The following is a 21,271-nucleotide window of genomic DNA, read 5'->3' as shown; positions in this document are numbered from 1 at the left end:
TGCTCAGCGGCTGGCCAGTCGCATTTCTGACCACTTCCTTCTCCAGTCCCTCTTAGCACATCTGAGTTTCTGCTAAAAAGCATAGTTTTCGTTTCTAAAATACAGATTTATATACGTTGATCTCAAGGAAAAAATTCTGATCGCTGATTTTGTCCTGCATAGCCCATAGCCAAAGGCAAATTCTTGTGCCTGTGTTTTTATCGCAGTGTAAGGCTGCACTTGTGGGAGGGTTTGGTTAGAAATGAAGATAAAAACTCTATTCATTTTTCTGAGTATTAGGTTTCAACATTCTTTCTGGCACATGCACATAACAATTAAAACAAAGCTGCTCCTTTGTGAGGGTGATGCTGTTCCTTCCTGGCCCCCCATTCCTCCTCACACTCACGACAAGTGTGAAACACGTAACTTCATTCCTCCTTTGCAGACCTGAGAAGCAAAGTTAAAATATTAAGGAAATGTACCGTCAGAAGCATAAAAGATACTTTTTAATTGTTTTCTTTTCCCCTGGGGGACAGTTTGCCACACTGAGTACGCTACATCCTGATTTGAAATATGTATAAAGTCCTCAAAAACTTATGCCTGAGGGAAAAAAAACTGGTGGTTGTTGGAATGAGGAGACAGAGGAGGCAGAAGCCACCCAGTACTGGAGAGCCGGGCTTTTCTTGGCCCCCCAAGGTTGACCTCTCCTCCCGATGGGGAAATAACAGGGATAAGCAGCAATAGTTGGCCTTGGGAAGGAGATGAGGACGCCCTTGTGAGACGTGATGTGAAAGTTGGCTGTCGTACCTATTCTGTGCGTTTGTTACGCTAATGAAAAGATAATTCAGATCCTGGCACCTCGTCGCAGTTATGAGGACGGGCGTTCTTTCTCTGCCTCTTCGTGGTGGTACTTCTGCATTATTTTACTGCAATTGTAGTATTGCTTGATGAGGCTTGAACAGCAAAGGCGGTCTGTAAGAAGAGCCCATTCCCAATATGAGAAGCCAGAACTGTTAGATCTGGATGTTCCTGAGGACTCCAAATGAGGACGGCCTTGCATTTCTAACCTTAAAGTTTAAAAATAAAGAGTCAAGACATCACAGTCTCCACAGTTAGGCACCCCCTAACAAAAAAACCGAACCAAAACTAAAGCAGTTTAGATCTGGCTAGGTTAAAAAGGAACATCAAAGGTATTCTCACCTTCTCTGCATAAATTTACCACCACTAGCAAAGTGTAAAGGCTGTATTGTGCCAGATGAGAAACTCCGTATACTCCTATGCATACTTATGTACACTATTTTCAAACACCTTTGTTGTTTTATGGGTGACCAACAATGCAAGCAGACTCAGTGTTATAAAATTCACTGTATGTTTGTACAGGAAAAATGTTATCAGTATTGGCCTGACCAAGGGTGCTGGACTTACGGAAACATCCGTGTGTCGGTGGAAGATTGCATAGTGCTGGTGGACTACACCATCCGCAAGTTCTGCGTTCAGTCGGTAAGTAACAGCAATGCTCTTGCTGTGTCTTCATTTTAATTTTTAAAGCAAATTGTAACAATGTCGGATATGTGCTTAAAAGAAATTCAGGAAATTAGTTGAATGTGTTTGCAAATGGAGAAAGGTGTGGCACCTCTCCTAGGCAGGGAAGCAAGCTCTGCAGGCCAGCACACCTAGCATCTGCTACGTGTTTAATGGGTTGCAAGAGGTTCTGCTCCCTTTCTTCTTGTCTGTAGCCGAGGGCCATAGAAAGTCATGCCTTGTGACTGTCAAGGAGCAGTGTCTTGACCTTTTTGGGGACAAATTACATAGCTAAATAAATGAGTGAATTTGGATATGATTGGGTATTTGGAGTAGTCTATGGATATTAGTTGCCAATGTCAGCCAGCATTACAGCTTTATTTCTGTTGTATCCTTCATCTCTGGCACAAGTTAAAGCTTCAGATCACAAGAGAGATGGTGGGGATGACTTTGCTCTTGTCCACAGTGTGTTGCCTTGTACGGGAGCAAATTGCTAGAGATCCTCACCCCCTAAAGGCAGGGCTGCTGTGTTTGTAATGCAATGACCATCTAATTCAGATTGAAGACTGAAGACAGTATGGGCTGGTGAGAGGTGATAAACCACGTATAGCTGTGTAGAACTACATGGAGAGCTCAAAACCCCTCAAAATATGGGTGGATTTGTTCAGCGTTAGTTACAGATTCTGAACTGTGAAGCAGTCTCTGCTGATACAGTGTGGAGATCACTTTGGTATGACCAGTGATCGCTGGTAAGGCATTGCTGATAAAAACGCTCAGAGAAACTGCTCAGAAAGCAGAATGGGAAAGAAGGAAGGGTACAGAGATGTACGTACTGTGGATAAGCTGAAAGGCTGGAAAGTTTGTGAATGGACCTGACTGCCTTTCCCTTGATGATCTCTGGTGAGTATGTGTTTGTAGGGTTTGGTTATCCATTGATGGGGACAAGGCAACCTTAAAAACCAACTGGCTTTCTCCAGTTTGAAAGAAATGGCCTTGACCCTGGCCAGCAGACTGAAAGGTCACAAGACAGATAGGCTTTCTAACCTTAAGGATAGGTTGTCTTTCCTCAATGCCGGTGAAACGATGCTGAGCTCTGCTGTCGTTGCTTCTGTAGCATCTTCTCTTGTCTTGAAGAGCAGGTCAGGTCATGAACCTGTCAGCAGCTGGCCATTAAAGGTGCAGCCCTTCTTTCATTTGCCATACGTGATAGGGCAAAAGCTGGCATTTGGCATCTCACAGCAATGCAGATCCTGAATGTTTAGGCTGAATTTTGTGAGTTTCTTCTGAGGCTGCTAAAAGAAGCATTGTGAGGATTTTGTAAGTGAAAAAGGACTTAAGATTTGATCTGTTATTAACGTAAATTGTGAGTCTTACTCTTTGCAATCTTATCCTGGGATTAATCCAGTTCTCAATGCAAAGATGCATTTAAATAATATATGGTAATTTTACTCTATGTTTGTATTTTACAAACACTGTAAACTTCTCATCCTTGAGTTGGGCTCTGAGTGTTGCAGGAATTAAACTCATAAATAACCACAGCAGTTTGCTTATAAATCTTTGCATGAAAAATGAAATGTCAAACTCAGAGTCTGTGTGTTCCCTGCAGCTTCATGATGGTTGTAAAGCTCCGAGGCTCGTTACGCAGCTTCACTTTACCAGCTGGCCGGATTTCGGGGTGCCTTTCACACCTATTGGGATGCTGAAATTCTTGAAAAAAGTCAAAACATTGAATCCTGCCCACGCTGGACCAATTGTGGTTCACTGTAGGTACGTATGTGCTCGTCAAGCCATTCTCTTAGCTTGGCCTGCAGTTATGTGTATAATATCAAGGCTAAATTTTAATCTTCTGTTCATAGGCTACAAAGTTTGTGTGTGTGTGTGTGTATATATATATATAGATATCTCCTTACATATTTATATGTGAAAAGGGCAATAATATGGTGAGCTTTTTGAGAGCCCAGGGTAAAAACCATTTCAAAAGATCTGTCTTTGCCCTCACTTTGATAGTCGAATAGAAGTTGTTGTTTTAGTTTGGTTGTTTTATCCATGAGTGGTATCTGGTGTTTGGTATAAATATGTCCTTTGTCAGAAAAACAGACTTGTAACGCAAATCTGTGACCTTTGCCACTAAATGCTCCTCTGAGAATTCATCCCCCACTTCTCCCACAATGAAATTGCAGTTTGCTGTGGAAGTTACCCTTTAAATGTCTAGAAAGTTTTGAATAAAGACTTGCATTTAAGAGACTTAAATGCTGCGATTTTAAAAATGTACTACATACCAATACAGAGCATATTCCCACTCATTTGGTCGCACACACATGAACGTCCTGCTATTAAAGCGGTTTGGAATCTTACGTTAATGAAACCACAAACAAACTCCAAATCAGTTTTAAGAGAATAATTGCGATCTCTATAGCAACTGTACGCTCACAACTAAGCAAGAAGTGTCTTTTCAGGAGGAATTATCGTAGCGGGGTTAGAATAAAAAGAAAAGAATAGGAGCTTTGTCTTTCTGGGTCTTGTTTTTAAGGAAACGGTTGTAGATTCATGTACTTGTTTCTTTTTTCTCTTGCTTGTGTCAGACATCTCGAAATACTCTCCAAGAGTCCTTGAAGTGTGTACTATCGAAAAAGAGCATGTTTGTCCTGACCAAGCCTGCCTTTTTGTTTCTTCATTTCCATCCAGATCTTGCCTTCCTAGGATTCATCTTCTCTCCCAAGTGTCATACATAAGAGGCTTAAAGAAAAGCATTAAATAGAAAAAGAAGGTTTTAGTAGTCTTTCCTGTGAGAAACCCACAATATTTTTACAGCCTTTTGCCATGACGTTCTGTGGAGACTCGTAGTGGGCTTCAGCTTTATTTTGCACCAGCAGGAAATTCTGTACTTCGTTTAATCAGCAGAAGTAAAGAAAAAAATAAAGGAAAATATAAAATATCTTAATAAAAATCTGCAGACCTGTAAATACAATGGTCCAACAGAACGGAATAACACCGTTATGTGTCAGTGCTGGGGGCTAGTGCAGTGCTTCAGCCTGCGTTAGAAATAAAGAATGCGAGAGGTGACACTTAATTTCCGTTACAGTTCAGGATGTGACACTATTGAATTGTTGAAAAGAGGAAAGGGAAGCTCATCGATAGTGAGTAACCATCCATTTTTAGTGAGCTCTTATAAAAACATCAGTCATTCTGACAAAAAGTGCTCAGTCAGAATCTTTTGGAAGTTAATAAAACACTAATTTAGTATTTGGGAGTAAAGACGAGCAGATAAAAGTGGGGGGGACACACTAGGATTTTGTGCCAATTTTTTTTTTTTTTTGAGAAATTTTCAGAAATACATTTTTTTCAATGAGCAGAGCGCAACATTGAGGAACAGCTGAGTAAGGGATACCCTAGAGTAGGTTACGGATGGATAAAATCAGGGAACTTCCAAGGCAAATGCCAAGGCTGGTGAAATTACCAGCCTTAGCAGGAACATGCATGGATTGAATTAAGCACCGACCTGAAGTAAGGTAACCTTGGGGCAGAGGCATGGGGAGGGAACAAGGAAGGATGTGTAAAAAGAGATCGTATCTGGAAAGGGAAGAGAAGTGAGGAAGCTGAGCGCAGGGCTCAGTGGGTGAAAGCTCCCCAGACTTGAGTGATGAAGGACAAGTGTGAACTGGCGATGAGCGACCCATGCTCAGAGGTGGTTTCCAGGACATGTCAGGAAGAGGAAAATCTCTGTAAACTTGAGAGTCAAGACAGTAGGACTTGAGGTGGACTCGTCTGTGGTGGCAGAGGTCAAACATGAATGGAAGGAAGCGAGAGGGCAGGGAGCCTTGGCCACCGTGGGGTGGAAGCTGCAGTGGCCTCTGGTCAATGGTCACCAAGGGGGCCTGGCCAGTGGGAACACTGGGTTGGGACATGGCTGGGCGAGGAGAGAGGGAAGCCTGCCAACCGATGATTAAATGCAAAGGGATTTGGAGGGAGAAGGTTATAGTGGGCTTGTTCACTGTCAAGAAGTTGTGTGAAATTTTGGTGGAGGTCTGTGGTGCTCCATGGGTCTGCTCATCTCCATCCTCCCTCCGGACCTCTGGAATAGGAGGGCTTGGGGGCTTTGGTTTCACGTGGTGGTTGCTGTTAAAAGTATGTGTGAGTACATATGAACTAAGTCATAATTATGCAATAATTTTTTTTTTTCCTGGTGTTATTTAAAACCTAATGTTTCCTTGCTGAAAATTGATCTGTATCTTTGAGCACGCCAGGAAGGGGGGAGAGATTTTTGTCGTGTTTCAGGAGGTGTTTGTGGCCATTACAGCAGTTGTTGTACAAAGTAAGCTAAGAGAAGGTTAAAGGAGAGCTATTAATGCCTAGCACAGGATGCCATGCCCTTTTCCTCTGAAAGGAAGAGCTGAAAGTCGCTGGAGTAGTAGGATTTATGATGATTGTGCTCCCTCTCCTGGCTGTTGGAGGACATTAAAAAAAAGTATTTTGGGATGGCACAGTTAGGAAGTGTAGAACTTGTAACAAGTAACTGTTATCTAAGTAGCATGCGACAGCAACCATGCAGAAAAGAGCTAAAAATGAAGAAAAAAATATTTAAAATCTCATCTTAGACTGAATTATTATAGTTGGTCAAGCAGAATTTTTTTCCAAAGGTCTTTTCTAATATAATCTGACGTCATCTTTTCTGAGCTGTTAAGAGGTGACTTTATATGTTAAAAACTTACACACGTTTTTTTTCGCTATCATTGTTAAAATAAAAAATGAAATTTTATATTTCACAGTGAGTATTTCGGTCCAGTATAAACAGCATTAAGTTCTACCTGTGTCATTGCTGTAGCAATTCCTGTAATTCAATTGAGTTTTTCCCTTTGTTTTTCTTTCCTTTTCAAGCGCTGGTGTGGGTCGCACAGGCACGTTTATCGTTATAGATGCCATAATAGACATGATGCACGCGGAACAGAAAGTTGACGTTTTTGAGTTTGTTTCAAGAATCCGTAATCAGCGTCCACAGATGGTTCAGACTGACGTAAGTAGACTTGAATTGGTTGAAATTACAATTTTTTGCAGTCAAAGAAGAATAAGATTCTGTGTTTCCACTCTGATATGCTTCCCAGTATGTCCCATTCTGTTGCACACCTGAATAACTGGAAAATGAACAAAGCCCAGTAGAAGGATGGGGTTGGGGAAGAAGATAAAGGCATGTTAGGGCTGTGAAGACCACCATAAGGCACGTTATCTTTAAGTATCATGTCCAGGTTTCCCCATGCACAAGAGAGTGGAATTTTGGAGAATGTAAGTGATGTAAAGGGAAAACTGATTTAGCTTAGGGCGTATTTTGATAATTAGTAGCTGGTAGACCAAATGAAATAGATGAAAATGCCAGATTGGATAGTTTCACTTCCCTGATGCAGTATGTTTATATGGCTGGTTTTTGTTGGTTCCAGATGCAATACTCCTTCATTTATCAAGCCTTACTTGAATACTACCTCTACGGTGACACGGAGCTAGATGTGTCATCCTTAGAAAAACATCTACAAACGTCACACAACGCGGCGCCAAACCTTGTCAAAATAGGGCTAGAAGAAGAATTTAAAGTAAGTACAGAAGTCCTTTGCTATCGGATTTCTAAGTGTGGAAACATTTAAGCCAAAAAGGTACTTCAAAAGCAGGAAAAGTGTAACCTTAAAAGAAAAGGTCCATCAAAACGGAACAACTTGTTTTATTTTGTGCTTGCTGTGAACGGGTCCTGCGGAGTCGGTGAATGGGGCCTCGCTTAACATCCTGTTCTGCAAGTGCTCATTCAAAGCTACATCATTTTACGGATCTTTTCCTATAGGCTTTCTGTTTGTTTATAAAAGAAAAATGGAATTATTCTTTCGGTCTGGTACTAGATGCCAGATCAGATAATGCTGGAAGAGGGAGCTGGATTACGTGCACCTAATTTGAATCTCAATAGGATTGTTAACTCAGTGATGACTGACGCAGAGAGGATTGAAGAGAACGTACACATCTTCTGCTGGATATCCAGACCTGTCAGGAAAGAAAAGAAAAAGAAGCATTTCTGTTTAGTGGAGAAACCCTAAATGTAGAAAGCAACCACGCTGGCTCTTTGTGATCATTGTTTAAAACAGACTTTCTTGTCCTGAGGAAATAGTTAGAAATTTTCTATGATTTTTGCTGTGCTAAAATATTTATTTTCTATATAGGTCTAAAGCATTAAATGACATGCAGGTGTTAACTGGAGTTCTGTCCTTTAAAGGATTCATTTAATCAGAAATTGGGAACTGGGAAAAGAAAATTTGATGTAAAAATAAGTCTGACGATACAGCAACAAGTTCCAAAATCAAAAGGATCGATCTGTCTGAGGGAAGGAAGGAAACGAAAACATCAAGTATTCTACTTTTTCCAGAATTCCCGAGTTTATTTTTGCTGTCCCCTGTGCCAGCAAGGCTGCGTTAAAGCAGAGCGCGCAACGTTTAGTTCTGCCCTGTATTCTGAAAAGCCCTTAGATGGCCCAGGAGCACTGAGCCCACCTACACCAAAAAAGAGTAGAGCTATGTTGTAACCGCTATGGGAGTCCCTGACATAACGTCTATTGAACACAGCATTACGGAGTAGCTGAAAAGTGATTTCTCAGAGGGTAGGGGTGTCTTTTTAATAGCTTCTTGCCAGTGCCAGAGGTTTTACCAGAACTGAGATAAGCTCCTGAAGCTCAGTACCTGGCAAATACATGCCTGAAAATCTACTTGCAGTTTGAAAATTAAATTCATTTTAATTTAAATTGAATTTATATTAAATAGTTGCTGAAATCCAACTGTGTAGCTATGACCATTTTCTAGTAAATCTCAGCCCAGCAGAAGCAGCCTACTATTATCTTGCACAATCTTGTGGGTGTTTAATCTATACTATAAAAAAAAACAAACACCCATGGTTGAGGCAAGAGCAGTGTTTGTCTTCTGTGTCCTGAGAATGCTGTCAGCACAAACTGAATAAATAATAGGGAATATTGGTCTCTTCACTAGCAGAAGCTTGAAAATTGATAGAGTTGTAGGATTTGGTGCATGGCAGTCCATAAACTTGTGCAGCCTTGTTATGCCCGAAACAGGGTGGTAATGCTGGAGGGAAAGCACAGTCCAGGACTAAAGGACCAGAGTGTTAATACTCTGAACGGGATTGTAAGAATAGTAATATGAATGAAATTAATATGACTATGGATTGAGTTCATGTTTTGACCATAAATGAGGTGAAGACTATAAAAGAGAATTTGTTCGGTACTTGAGAGCAATGTGGATGTGAAAAGCCTGTTACTGCGGTGCCCAGCTGGCTGGAGAGCCTCTCGGCAGAGCTCCTGATCGGGGCTGCTGCGGCTGGAGACAAGCGATGCTCGGGGTGCTGGTCGGTCTGCCTCGGCTTACCTAAAGGCTGGAAAGAAAAAAATAAAATTAATTTGATAAAATGGTATACAGACCTTTTTATTAAAAGGTATTTTTGAAAGTGGCTGATTTTATGCAATTAAATTTCCAAATGTCAAATTTAAGAAACTGTGACCTTTTCAAAGGGAAAAAGGGAATGGGTACTCTGTGCTTCTGAAAGCCACACTCAGAGAGTCCACAAGTGTCTTAAAAAAAAAAAAAACAAAACACAGACCCAAAAATGTTAAAATCTGCTGTCATTTACAGCCTTTAAGCTTTATTGATATGCCTTGGGAGTATGTTCAGATTCTTAAATATTTATCAGTATGAAAAAATTACATTATTGTTATTCTTAATTCATTTTTATAGACAGGACAATGAAATGGCTTTTGTGAAAAATGAGTCTCACTTTGCCTGCGTTACTGTTTGGTAACCACTAAAGACCCTGAGGAACGCTCTGAGTACAGGGTATGGTGAGCGAGAACCACTTCTCTTCCAATGAGTTCTCATCCTCATTTGTGTGTTTTATTACAGAAGCTAACAAACGTTCGCATAATGAAAGAAAACATGAGAACTGGCAATCTTCCAGCAAATATGAAGAAAGCTAGAGTCATCCAGATTATCCCATGTAAGAGGTCAACTTTTTATACATAGAAACAAGTGCTATAAATACACAATTATCCTAAGGGTGTCGTGAGTACACACTATATCTATATGTTGGCAACAACACAGCCCGTATCAGAATACAGCTCTGTTGGGATAACTCGAGAGCAGAGGTCCTGCCTGCATTTGGAAACTGGAATTCTGCAAATAATTACTGCGTATGTTTTCAAGAGAAAACGTTTAAACTTCTCTGCCTGTAAAATTCAAATGCTTTTAAAACCGGTTGTACTGTCCAGAGTGGTAGTTCTTGGGTTTGCTTCATTTTTAGCTAGAACACATTTTTGGGGTGTTTCCGTTAGCCATCCTTTTGGTTTTGTTGTCTTTTCTGCAGGCCTGCCTGCTCTGAAGTTGCTAGAGAACTTACTGATACAAACAGCACTATCCTCTCCTTATAACCTGTAATGCCCTTACAAAGTGTCTGCGAACAGTTTAATGAATCGCTTTCCACTTTATCAATGTAAAATGTATTACGATCAGGTATTTTTCAGGACTGAATGAAATAATTCAGCAGTTTCACCTTTTAAAGCAACCTATTTTCTGTGCGATTCCTTGCATAGTCTGGAGGAGCACTGCAATGTCTGCACCTGAAAATGAGAGTTGCAGACTTTGCTGGCCATATCCTGTGTGCATGGGAAAACAACAGCAGAAAAACTAGTGCCCTCCTCCACGCACTGACTAAATCCTGGATAAGATCTTTGGGACACTTCTTGGCTTTCAGCTAAAAGATTTTGTTGCGTTTGTTCTTTCACAAATGTAATAGTGGAGTTAGCAAAAGTAAGACCACACTTTTTTTTTTTACCCCCCCAGATGATTTTAATAGAGTGATTCTGTCGATGAAAAGAGGGCAAGAGTATACAGACTACATCAATGCTTCCTTCATAGATGTACGTATTAAAAATTTTCATCTATTTAAATTGCAAGTCAGATATTTTGCTGTTGCTGATAAGTGTTTTAAAGAGACACAGTCAACTGGGCTTAGGAAGAACATTAGCTTTTTTGTTTGGGTTTGGCTTATGAGAGTTTCCAAAAACATTTCTTATCTGGTGTTTTCAATTTCAGTTTAAATGGTTGTGTAATATAAATATGCTTCTTGTTGTTAGACTTACAAACTAAGGCTTTTATTGAATTCTAACAAGCAGGCAGCAAAACAAATTAGCTATACAACTAACATCCAACAGTTCCATTATCTGTGTTCAGGTTAACGGGTGTAAGCATGTGCTTTTTTGAGGAAAGGAAACAGAAAAGCCCATATTTAGCATAGGGCAAGGCTGTCTCAGTGTTTGGGAGCCAGGATTTACCTGGGCAGACCTGCATAATTCCTAGCTTTCTTCCTGGCTTCCTGTTGGAACCTGGGCAACACCTTCCACTGTGTCTTGTTTTTATTTAAATATGAGAATTAATTATATCCTTAAGCAGTTAAACCTCATTAGTGATTGAGGATTGTGGATACTGCAGCTGTGAAGATCACATCAGTATGTAAATAGAACTGTAGCTCAAAAATCAAGTTAAATTTTAATTTTGTAGTAAAGCTAATAGCTGCTGTTGTTACAATCTTCTTGTGAAATCCTTTCAGTTACCTTTTACTGCAGAATTTCATCCCTTCAGCCATGACTGTAAAAGTCATAAAATACAACTCAGGATTATGAATTTGGGGATTTTTTTTTTTCCCCCCCCCTGCATTTCGGGCAGTGAGAAAGAATCGGTTGGGCTCAGAGTCGCCAGAATTGCAGTAACCATCACACCGTCAAGCAGTGGGGCTCACGGGAAGGACCAGTTTCAGCAGTCATCTTTGACCATCGGCTCCGTCCCTCTTCACTTGTACTCACGTGTCACGACATAAGCGGATCCTGGTCTTTCTCTGCAGGGCTATCGCCAGAAGGATTACTTCATTGCCACCCAGGGACCGCTTCCGCACACGGTGGAGGATTTCTGGCGGATGGTGTGGGAGTGGAAGTGCCACACTATCGTTATGCTCACAGAAGTTCAAGAGAGGGAGCAGGTACGTGTCCCGCAGCTGCCAGAGCAAAGCCGTTGCTGTTAACACCTATAAAATATGAGCATTAATATTAGAGAAACTATTTGTTGCCTACAAATTCTAGCAATACAAGATTATGGGGTTTTTTGCCTTTGCTAAAATGAGCTCTTGCTTTACTGTTTGGTGTGGGACAATGTTGCTGCTTTTGCTTGAATTGTCAGAAAACCCACCAAAACTACTGAAAATTATGGTTTGTGAAAGGGCGCAGTTCACATTAAAAGCACAAAATTTATAAGGAATGCCTGACATGGAATAGCGGTTTGGGATTTGGGAGCAGCTGGACAAAGCTATTGTGAAAACTTCCCTCCCTCTTCTGCCAGCAGAAGCTCCAGTGACTTATTCTGAACCTCTCCTAGGGCATCATTAATGAGTGAAGAGAGTCCTGTATACCTCCCTGTGCTGCAGTCTGAAGATTCGGGGTTCAGCACCACGACCCAGGGTGGTTTAGTGCTGTGAAAGGGTTTTTTGTTGGTGGTTTTGGGAGGCTTCTTAACAACATCGCACTGCTGTCAGGAGTTACTTGCTTTATTCTAGTCTGTTTCAAACCAGTATTTGCCATCTATGACTCCTAAACCCTTTTTACCTTAATGGTTTATATTATAGAAATACTTTATTACTGTTTTCTTTGTTATGAGCCTTTTCCTTACAAAGTGTTTAGAACATGTTTATTATGCTGTGTGTCACCTCCCGCATCAGGGATTCATGATAATGTAGATAACTGGAAAAAATTTCAAGGAATGTTTACAATTCTCTCAATTTTGCAGGAAAAATGCTGCCAGTACTGGCCATCGGAGGGCTCTGTAACTCACGGAGAGATAACGGTAGAAATAAAGAATGACAGTCTGTTAGATGCCATAAGCGTAAGGGACTTCATAGTTACATACAATCAGGTATTGGCTTTAAATTACATGAGGGTTTGGGTTTCGGGGGTTTTTTGCATTTGAAGGCATTTGCAAATATGATTGTGTAACTTAAATGTTGGAATTTCTACCTAAAGATAAATGTGGTCAATCGACATCCAACATTGTATCAATCAAGAGGCAGCCTGTATGAAACATTTTTGCTTAAAGCCCCATGAAAATTTTGGTCAGTAAAACATGTCGTTGGTCAAAGTGGGGTGTGGATTTTGATTGGTTTTTTTTTTGTTTTGTTGTTGCTGTTTTTCTTGTGTGTTATAAGTATGTGGGAGATGGTAGAAAAGAAAATTTGATTCAAGATTTTTAAGTCCTGTGAGGCATTTTACAACACATGTACTTGCCACTGCCTACCAACTCTTCCTTTATGTTTCTGTGCAACAGGCACGATCTACTCAAACCTGTTTTTGATCTTTCGGGCATGTATCTCCTCACTCACTGCATCATTTCTTTAGGATCTGATTTGCAGTGCTGGTTTTTGGGGGAAAAAAAATTACTCGCAGTTGAGAATATCATTCATTGAACTACTTAGGGCGCTGCATATAATTTAGGCACATGCAAAGCAAAAGGACTTTACATCTAAAGTATTCAGCATTTCCTTATGAAGGAAGGTGGTGGATTAGTCATGGATACACACCGTGCTTCACAAAGGAGAGAGCCCTTGTCAATGTGTTGACTTACATCACATTGGAAAGTATTTACAACTGGAGTAACAGCATCTTAGATTCTACCCAAGCAGCAATGTTTTTGCACTACAGTCCGGCACCGTTAGAAGTGTTTGCTGCTGCAGACCTAAGAAATCTGAGTAACTTTTGTATTGTGCCTGAGTCCAGCTAGACTACATCAATGATATTTGAAGCAGTATTATGTTAAAAGATCTCCTGCAGAGCTGGGAGGAAGGAGGACTGACCAAGCCTTTTGCCTCATAATGGTGACATCTTCCAGGACAAAGCAGTGTCAAACTGGTTCACCAGATGTTCCCCTACGGCAGACACGTTGAAAGTAGCTAGCCATCAATGTTTTCAACTCTCTGTGGTTCGCCAGAGTTGACGATATGTAGTAAAATTGCCAGGATATTAGTGTGGCATCCATACACTATTATAATGCAGTCATGGGAAGCAGCAAGCAAAACTTTCAAGGTAGTTAGTGAAGAGCCTTTGTGCATCCAAACCTCTCTAGAGCTAACTGCATTAGCATGGCATTAATATCTATTTGAACTTTTAGCGTCCTTTTAACAAGCAAGCGTAAAGACAAGGCAAATAATTGTTAAGTTTCAAAGTAGCAGGTAGTGTTGTGCAACGATGAGTGCATTTCACGAATAGGGTTGTCTGAATGGCACTTTGGATTTGGCCTGTGCGTAATGAAAGCTTTCAACCATTGGTACTCAGAATGAATAATCTTTAAGTGTATCCTTAGTACTACCCAGCTGAAACAGCTGTGCAAATTGAAAGGAAAATTATAGGGGTAAATTATCAGCGTAGTGGATGGGGAATTTAGAAGCAGAGCTCTCGGGTCTGCATGACCAATATATTATGGACCAGGCTGCCAATAGCCCCCTCTACTATAGTGGTGCAAAATTTATGCTACAAATGTTTAAGGTAAGAAGTGCATTTCCATTTTGGAGTAACAACTGGATTTTTCCTGCACGCAGGGTAACCAGGAGAAGCAAAGCAGGCTCGTTCGGCAGTTCCATTTCCACGGGTGGCCAGAAATCGGGATTCCTGCAGAAGGAAAAGGGATGATCGACCTGATTGCCGCCGTCCAAAAGCAGCAGCAGCAAACAGGCAATCACCCCATCACCGTGCACTGCAGGTAAGAGTCGCCCCTTCGTCCCATCATTAGCTAAGGAACCGGCTTGCTTTTTCTCCAGTCTGGTTGTTTTTTATGGCAGTTTTCCTTCATGAGGGAGTACATTGCATCCTCTAAAAAAATAAATAAAAATTTAGAAATATGAGAAAAAGAGAGGAAAAAAGGAAAACTATTATTGTATAAAGGATTTTTGACTTGTCTTTTGCTAAATTAGCAAAGTGGATACCTTAATGGTAGCCTTAATGGCTGGGTTTAAACAAATTTGTATATATGTCTCATCTAAGCTGAAGGCAAAATGTACTCCTGTCCTTGAAAGCAGAGAGAAAACAATATTTACATTAATGCTAAGAGGTAGCTTGGGTATAACTTGGTACACGATAACTAGAATATATCTTTGTCCTATGCCAGGTTTTCACTTTTTGGTTTTATTTTTGGTGTGGGTTTTTTTTTTCAATTGTACATTTTTATTGCAGCATGATTTTTTTTAAAGGTTTACATTGAGCTTTTCCTCTGTATTTTTCAAGTGATATTTTTCAGTGTGGAGTTTTTTTATCAGTCTTTAAATTTATCTTCTCTCTTTCTGTCCTACATCTGCTGATTCAGAAAAAAAAAAAGTAGTAGTAAAACTAGTACTCTGCCTTTTCCTAATTCGGAAATCATACTTTGCTTTTAAAATATTTTAAATTTTATAAATCAAAGCTTTTTCTGTTCTCTGGTCAATACAAAGTCAAGCTTACAGTACACAGGGACAGGGTCAGCAGGGTTTCAGAGCCTCCAGAAGAGAAGTTCCTATCTTTTGGTTTGGTGTTTTGGTTTTTTTCTTTTTTAAATAAGAAGCTACTAACCTCAAGAGGTGACCCTTTGATGTGAACTCCTTTTCTGCCGTGAACTGCTTGGACCTGTTCTGGGAGATGCACTGACTGACTCCCGCCTGCTCTTACCCAGCACGAGAGTTTTCAGAGACCACATCTCTCTGTACGGGGTTCATGTAAGACCTCGTGCTGTAGAGTCTCTCTCGCGGTTGAAGCTCGCAGGCTCAACTGCGACATGAAAAATAATCATTGTTTTGTCTCTTGATTACCCTGAAAATGGGCTATTTAACTCATTCTAAATATTGGCCTTTTAAATCTTTTCCTCTTGGGTGTATTGTACAAGGTGAACTGGTTTTGCTGGACCATTGGTCATCTTCTAGCAATACATGGAGGTCAAGTTCCTGGTGTCTTTATATCTAAAAACATCTGTTATATTACTTGTGATATTTTCTCTCCCTGCCTGCCATCCCACTACTGAGATATGCTTGGCACTTACACTGTGGCAGAGACCCCTTATGACTGCCTACTGCATGGATAAGCTTCTCCAAGCTTTTGGCAGTGAGGTAGATAATATGATGCTGCTTCTGAATTTTTCCTGCATTTCAGAGAAGATCCATCTGATTTTGAATGAGCAACTGATTATTCTGAAAAAGAAATACTATATTGATTTATGTGACACTCAAATTGTTCTTGTAGCGTTATCCACAGGGAAGCAGATTTGGAAGTATTTTGACAGAAGAACCTGTCTGCTTGCTACTAGAGTTAGAAATAGGAATGGGGATATTACAGCTGTTCTCTGCAGCGTACACTGATTTTTATTTTGCTCTGATTTGAGTTTCAAAGGTGCTGTCTCAGCCTCAGGTTTGTGTTTGGCTGTCTGCAATGTCACCTGTATTTTCATGCACTGTTGAAGCAAAGAGCTTGAGCCAGGACTTGGATGTGTTCGTGTTTTGGGACATGATCCTGTACCAGTGCATATTCATTGCTAAAACTTTCTCCTCCTTGCTTTGGAAGTGTTTTATTCTTTGCTGTTTTCATACGTTGTCCCTAGGAGACTGTGGGTTCCTCCACCCCGTGGTGGCTGCACTTGATGGTGATGATGACATTTTGTGTTCGTTTCTGCAATTTGACAAGTTTTAACAGCCACTTCTTTTGAAATGCTAGGGAGTTAAAATTCTGAATGATAATTAAAGTCCGTAAAATATCAAGGAGTTCTAACCAGTAAAATAAGAGATAAAAACCGAATGTCTTTGATATGCACAAATTAGATGCATAAGAACTCTTAGATGTGCAAGAACTAACTATTGCTTCTACTTTTTCAAGCTTTTAGACCTGCAGCCTCTCTGAAGCCTTAGCTTAATCATTTGGTATGCATTTTTCCTAGTTTTTTTAAAAATCTACAGCAGTCATTTTAAAATGGATTAAACAAGAAAATAAATCCCAAACTACACAATGTATTCTAGGATTTTTAATGTTGAGAATTCTCTCCTATCTCTACTTGGACAGCCTGAACAGCGCAGCTTTTGAGTTACTTTAACTTCTCCATGAAGTCATACTTGAGTCTTCAAATATAAATGAATGTAACTTTATGAATAAGTAAACACATTTCAAGTCTAAGACTGATTTTTCAGAGTGCTCACGTTAACTTGTGAAAATTAATAATTGTGAAAATTTCCAATGATTTATGAACAGTTTAAGGAGCTGCTAAAAAAGATAATTCTTAAGTAGTATCAAGACATAACCGTGAATAGTTTAGAAAGGTTTTGCTGACTGAGTTGCCAACAGAATTGAAAGCCAATTTGTTCTTAAATCCTAACTCCCTTCTTCTCCAGCGTGTGTCTGCAGCTGCCTTCTGTTTAGTTCATGGCCTCCTACGCCTTTTCTGTCTTCACCGTCTCCTCCTTTCCACACTAATCAACTAGGCAAGACTGCTGTGTTATTTAGAGATCCCTTCTTTCTGTCTTTCGCTCGGTCTGTGCCCATTCTGCATGTCCTTTGCCACTGAACTTTCTGTCTCAAGAAATGAAGTTTGAGTCAAATTTGAAAGTTACCTTTCTTAACTTTTTTTTTCTTTTAAGGGAGTTGCAGAAAGAGAAGCGAGTATGCAAAGAGTAGTGCTGTGTTCCCATGAGACAATACGTGTTTTCTCCTGCATTTCAAATGGAATTTAGTTTTCCATGCATCCATCCTAAAAATTCTTACATTAATTACAAAAACCCAAACTCGTATGTGCTTTAAGGATTTGCTAAAGCATGTTTTCAGAAGAAAGGAGGAGAGTGAACCTAGCACAAGGAGCATTAAAAATGGAGTGCAAAGCAATGCATTTCTACCTCTTCTAGGCATAAATGAATAAGCAGCGTGTGATGATGTGTGTGTACAGGTTTACTTTATGTCTTCATGTCCTCATCTTTTGATAGTTGTAGACCTATTCTGAAATGCATCATTTGTGGCTTACTCTAGAAACCACAAATGGCTACTAGAGATTAGCTAATTACAAATAAATCCGAACCCGTCTAGATTTTGCATTTGTCTTTAATCTGATAAAAGTAATTGTCTAACAGGAATAACACATCTACTACATTGTACCTGCTCCTTTTTCCTTCAACAAGACTTTTAATGTATCCAGCTGAGGATACATGCATTTGCATTTACATCTTTTCATAAGGCTTGTGCTTATCAGATTTTTTTGTATTTCATAGAAATAAGGTAGAAGCAATGACATGTGATTCACCTACTTCACCTAATTCACCTACTTATGGTTAAAGCACATGAAAAATTTAGATGTAATAAATTTATGTTTATCCTTAGTCAGCAATCCAGTGAACCTTCCACTCCATCCTACCAATTTCCCAATCGCATCCTGTTTTTAATAACTATTCCCTATCAAAGCTATTGGCCTTCCAGTGCACAGCCACTGTTTTGTTGCTGTCAAATAGTCCCTAATTAGCATGAGTAGGAGAGAGAAAGAAATATCTTTCTTTTTTCTCTAGAGTTAGGCATAATAAATCAGATAATAATTACTGAAATATATTTTGGTGCCACAGAATTGTGATCTGGAAGGACAAAATATACTCAGTCAAACATCTGAAACAAAAGAAACTACAGTTACTTTGGAGTACATTAGGTTGCTATTGTAGGCAGAACAGTCGGTTTTAGTTTTGTGTATGTAGTATAGCCTCGTATGTAGTCTTCCTTTAGTTTGTCCTTGTATTAGTACATCTGTTTAAGAAATGGCTTAGATCCTGTCATTAAAATCATTACAGTTGGATAGGACATTTTCCATCAAATTGCTTTGGAGTAATGCTAATAATAATGCTTTCATATCCATCCACCGTGCAGAAGTATAAATCACAGCCCAAGAGAAAAATGTGGGTTTGATGGCACAGTGAGCCTTTGCATTATAACCAAGTTTTGCAACTGCAAGTCTAAGGGTTGTGTTCTCCCCATCAAGAATAAAACCGAAAGCAGAGTGCGGGAGCACCGAAAGTTGTCTTTGTTGAAGAATGAATGCAGATTTGAGTAAGCAGCTTTGCCAGTTCATTATCTGAGTCTCGGGCTTTGGCTGAGGGTGTCCATGCGCTGCCGCAGCCAGCTCAGGATCTCCCACCTTTGACAGAAGCTGTGAGTAACGAACCTTTATTGGTTCCAGCCTGGCTCCCAGTTAAATTCCGATTAATTCTGTCTCCCTTCTAGCATAGCTGAGGTGACAGAGCAAGCAGAAAAAAATGAGAAGTTGGCTAATAGTAGTATTTGGCTATTCTATATCGCTATTATTTCTCTTTTAACATTTTTATCCTACTGTATGTCAAGCATATGTGTTTACATTGCAGTGCTGGCGCTGGGAGAACAGGTACATTCATAGCACTCAGCAATATTCTGGAACGAGTGAAGGCTGAAGGGCTCTTGGACGTATTTCAAGCTGTGAAGAGCTTAAGACTGCAAAGGCCACATATGGTGCAAACACTGGTATGATATTTAACAATCCAGATCTTTGTCAAAGGATGTATGTTTGTAAATACTCTTGTGGGAGAAGAACAAAGGATTTTTTTGCAGGTTGAAATAAATTATGTATGATGGTTGTGTATGTACAAGGTATTATCAGAAATCTGTATTTTTACAGATTTTTTTTTTTTTTTAACTAGCATTTCTAAAAATACAACTTGGCTAAACATTCTGTATGTTTTAGGGACTGGAGACAGTTAAACCAAAATCTTTTGAGTGTTGCAGGTGACAAAACATACGAAGTAAATGCCTTTTAAGCCTTTTAATGCCTTAATGCCTTTTAATCAGTTGTTCTTTCTTACCTTAAAATGTCTGGGCTTAAATTGGCTTGCAGTTGGTCGCTGAAAGGGAGAAATGTCTTTGACTTCTTTAAAGTCATCTACAAGTAATATGTGAAGCTTGGTCCAGACACTTTTCCCTATTGAATAAACATTAAAAAGTGGTTTTTGAGACTTTGTTTCTGGAAAATATATAAAAATGATGATATTTTGTATTTTGATAGCAGCTTTCGTTCAGTAATTTGAAACTTCTTTAGAAACAACTATCTCAAAACACTTTTCCAAGTAGATGTTTTCTCCATACTACAGACAGGAAGATGGGGGTTGAAGAAGTAGAATTGGACTATCCGCAGTCACGCTGACACAGGGATGAAATATTTCTTTTGGGTTCTGGCTCTGTGATCTAATAATGTTACTTAAGGGCATAATTGCCACAGGTATTCCCAGCTGAGCCAGGAGAAAGGCTTCTGCTAAACTCTGCTGTCCAGCACGAGTGAATTCAGATGCCAATTCCGTTTATTATCAGTGTTGTTACAGATTTTGTAACCCAGCAGATCGTGTTGAAGGCAGATCAGCATGCCCCGAAGATCAGGATGTGTCCCGTCTTTGGGATGCAGAGGAGTAGCCAGCTGGCTACAACAGGCAGTGGCTAAACAGCCAGCCTTGGCGAGGGGACCTCCATTTTAAGAAAAATGAATGTAGAGGTTTTTAAATGTTCTATACATTTAAAGTTACATTGTCAGAAGTTACGTTGTCACTTGGTTTCTGCTGTAAAGCTCAGAAGATGGAACGCAAAGTTAAAGAGCCAGGCTCCCTGGGGAACGCACAGGAGGAGTTACCTGCTTTAGCGTGAGCCGGGTACAGTAAGCGGCTTAATTTAAATGAGAAGCCAGGTCTAAGAATTGATTCAGATTAAGAACTATCACCTAGAAAGCTTAAAGAAACCCTTTCAACTGAAGAGCAACAATCAACCTGTATGTGACAAAAGAGCAAGGTGCCATTGCTTTTATTTTAAAAAAGAAACATGTAAATAACAATCAGAACAGACCAGTCCTCAGCTACTGGTCCAGGTTAGAACATGTTGCGTTTATCACTAGGCTTTGCAGAAGTATGATTTTCTCCAATGTAATCGTATGATGCAACCGAAGCACATTTTGATATCTTTTTATTGTTTTTTCAGGAACAGTATGAATTCTGCTACAGAGTGGTACAAGATTTCATCGACATATTCTCTGATTATGCTAATTTCAAATGAAAATTCCTGCCTTATTTTTTAAGTTGTCTGTATAAATAGTTGTATATTCTGTTAATTTATTCCATATCATTTTGATTGTTGACTTTACTGTAAATAAGACCTTGTGTTTCCTCTAAAAGTTACATTTGCTGTATAAAGTTATTTCTTAAATATAAATATCTTCTAAAGCGATGTATAATGTTCATATACAGTATATCACTATAAGATGGTATAGAAATCTTTATTCTAAATAACAGTAAGTTAATTCTTGAGAGTCTATTTCTTTGAATTTTTCCGCTTATAAATATTTATCAATAATGTTATCTCCCAATTCTTGAAACTTTACACAGGTGATTTACATTTCATACTAAAAAAAGTGAATTGTGGTACATATGTTTAAACTAAACACGTTTTGGCCATAAACCTTTCTTCACTATGAAAATAGATGTTTGTTTGAGGAGACATTCTGATAACCTGCTCATGCTTGCATGTAGTTTATTTCATAAATAGTCTCATTGAAGGCAAAGAGACTATTCGAGTGAAGTGCTATTAATGATCAAGGTATCAGAATATGGCCCTTCATGTGTAATAATGTACAGTCCAACTGAAAATATAACTGCTTTTAAA

At 39.5% G+C, this 21,271-nt stretch overlaps 1 protein-coding gene across 1 annotated transcript in view; it reads left to right on the top strand.

Moving 5' to 3' along the window:
* Positions 1 to 20,858, top strand: part of PTPRE (protein tyrosine phosphatase, receptor type, E) — a 29,257-nt gene extending 8,399 nt beyond the window's left edge. The window contains exons 8-18 of the mRNA XM_009695541.1: positions 1,360 to 1,479; positions 3,107 to 3,267; positions 6,376 to 6,511; positions 6,930 to 7,079; positions 9,432 to 9,525; positions 10,368 to 10,444; positions 11,425 to 11,559; positions 12,360 to 12,485; positions 14,161 to 14,321; positions 18,961 to 19,096; positions 20,591 to 20,858. Coding sequence (XP_009693843.1) covers positions 1,360 to 1,479; positions 3,107 to 3,267; positions 6,376 to 6,511; positions 6,930 to 7,079; positions 9,432 to 9,525; positions 10,368 to 10,444; positions 11,425 to 11,559; positions 12,360 to 12,485; positions 14,161 to 14,321; positions 18,961 to 19,096; positions 20,591 to 20,665 — 1,371 coding nt within the window. The 3' untranslated portion in view covers positions 20,666 to 20,858. The remainder of the gene's footprint in view (positions 1 to 1,359; positions 1,480 to 3,106; positions 3,268 to 6,375; positions 6,512 to 6,929; positions 7,080 to 9,431; positions 9,526 to 10,367; positions 10,445 to 11,424; positions 11,560 to 12,359; positions 12,486 to 14,160; positions 14,322 to 18,960; positions 19,097 to 20,590) is intronic.
* The last annotated feature ends 413 nt before the right edge of the window (positions 20,859 to 21,271 follow it).

This window comes from Cariama cristata, unplaced genomic scaffold (genome assembly GCF_000690535.1).
Source record: "Cariama cristata isolate BGI_N322 unplaced genomic scaffold, ASM69053v1 scaffold3380, whole genome shotgun sequence".
Classification (NCBI taxonomy): Eukaryota; Metazoa; Chordata; class Aves; order Cariamiformes; family Cariamidae; genus Cariama; species Cariama cristata.
The sequence above is the reverse complement of the archived record's forward strand: the minus strand, read 5'-3'. Positions and strand labels throughout refer to the sequence as shown.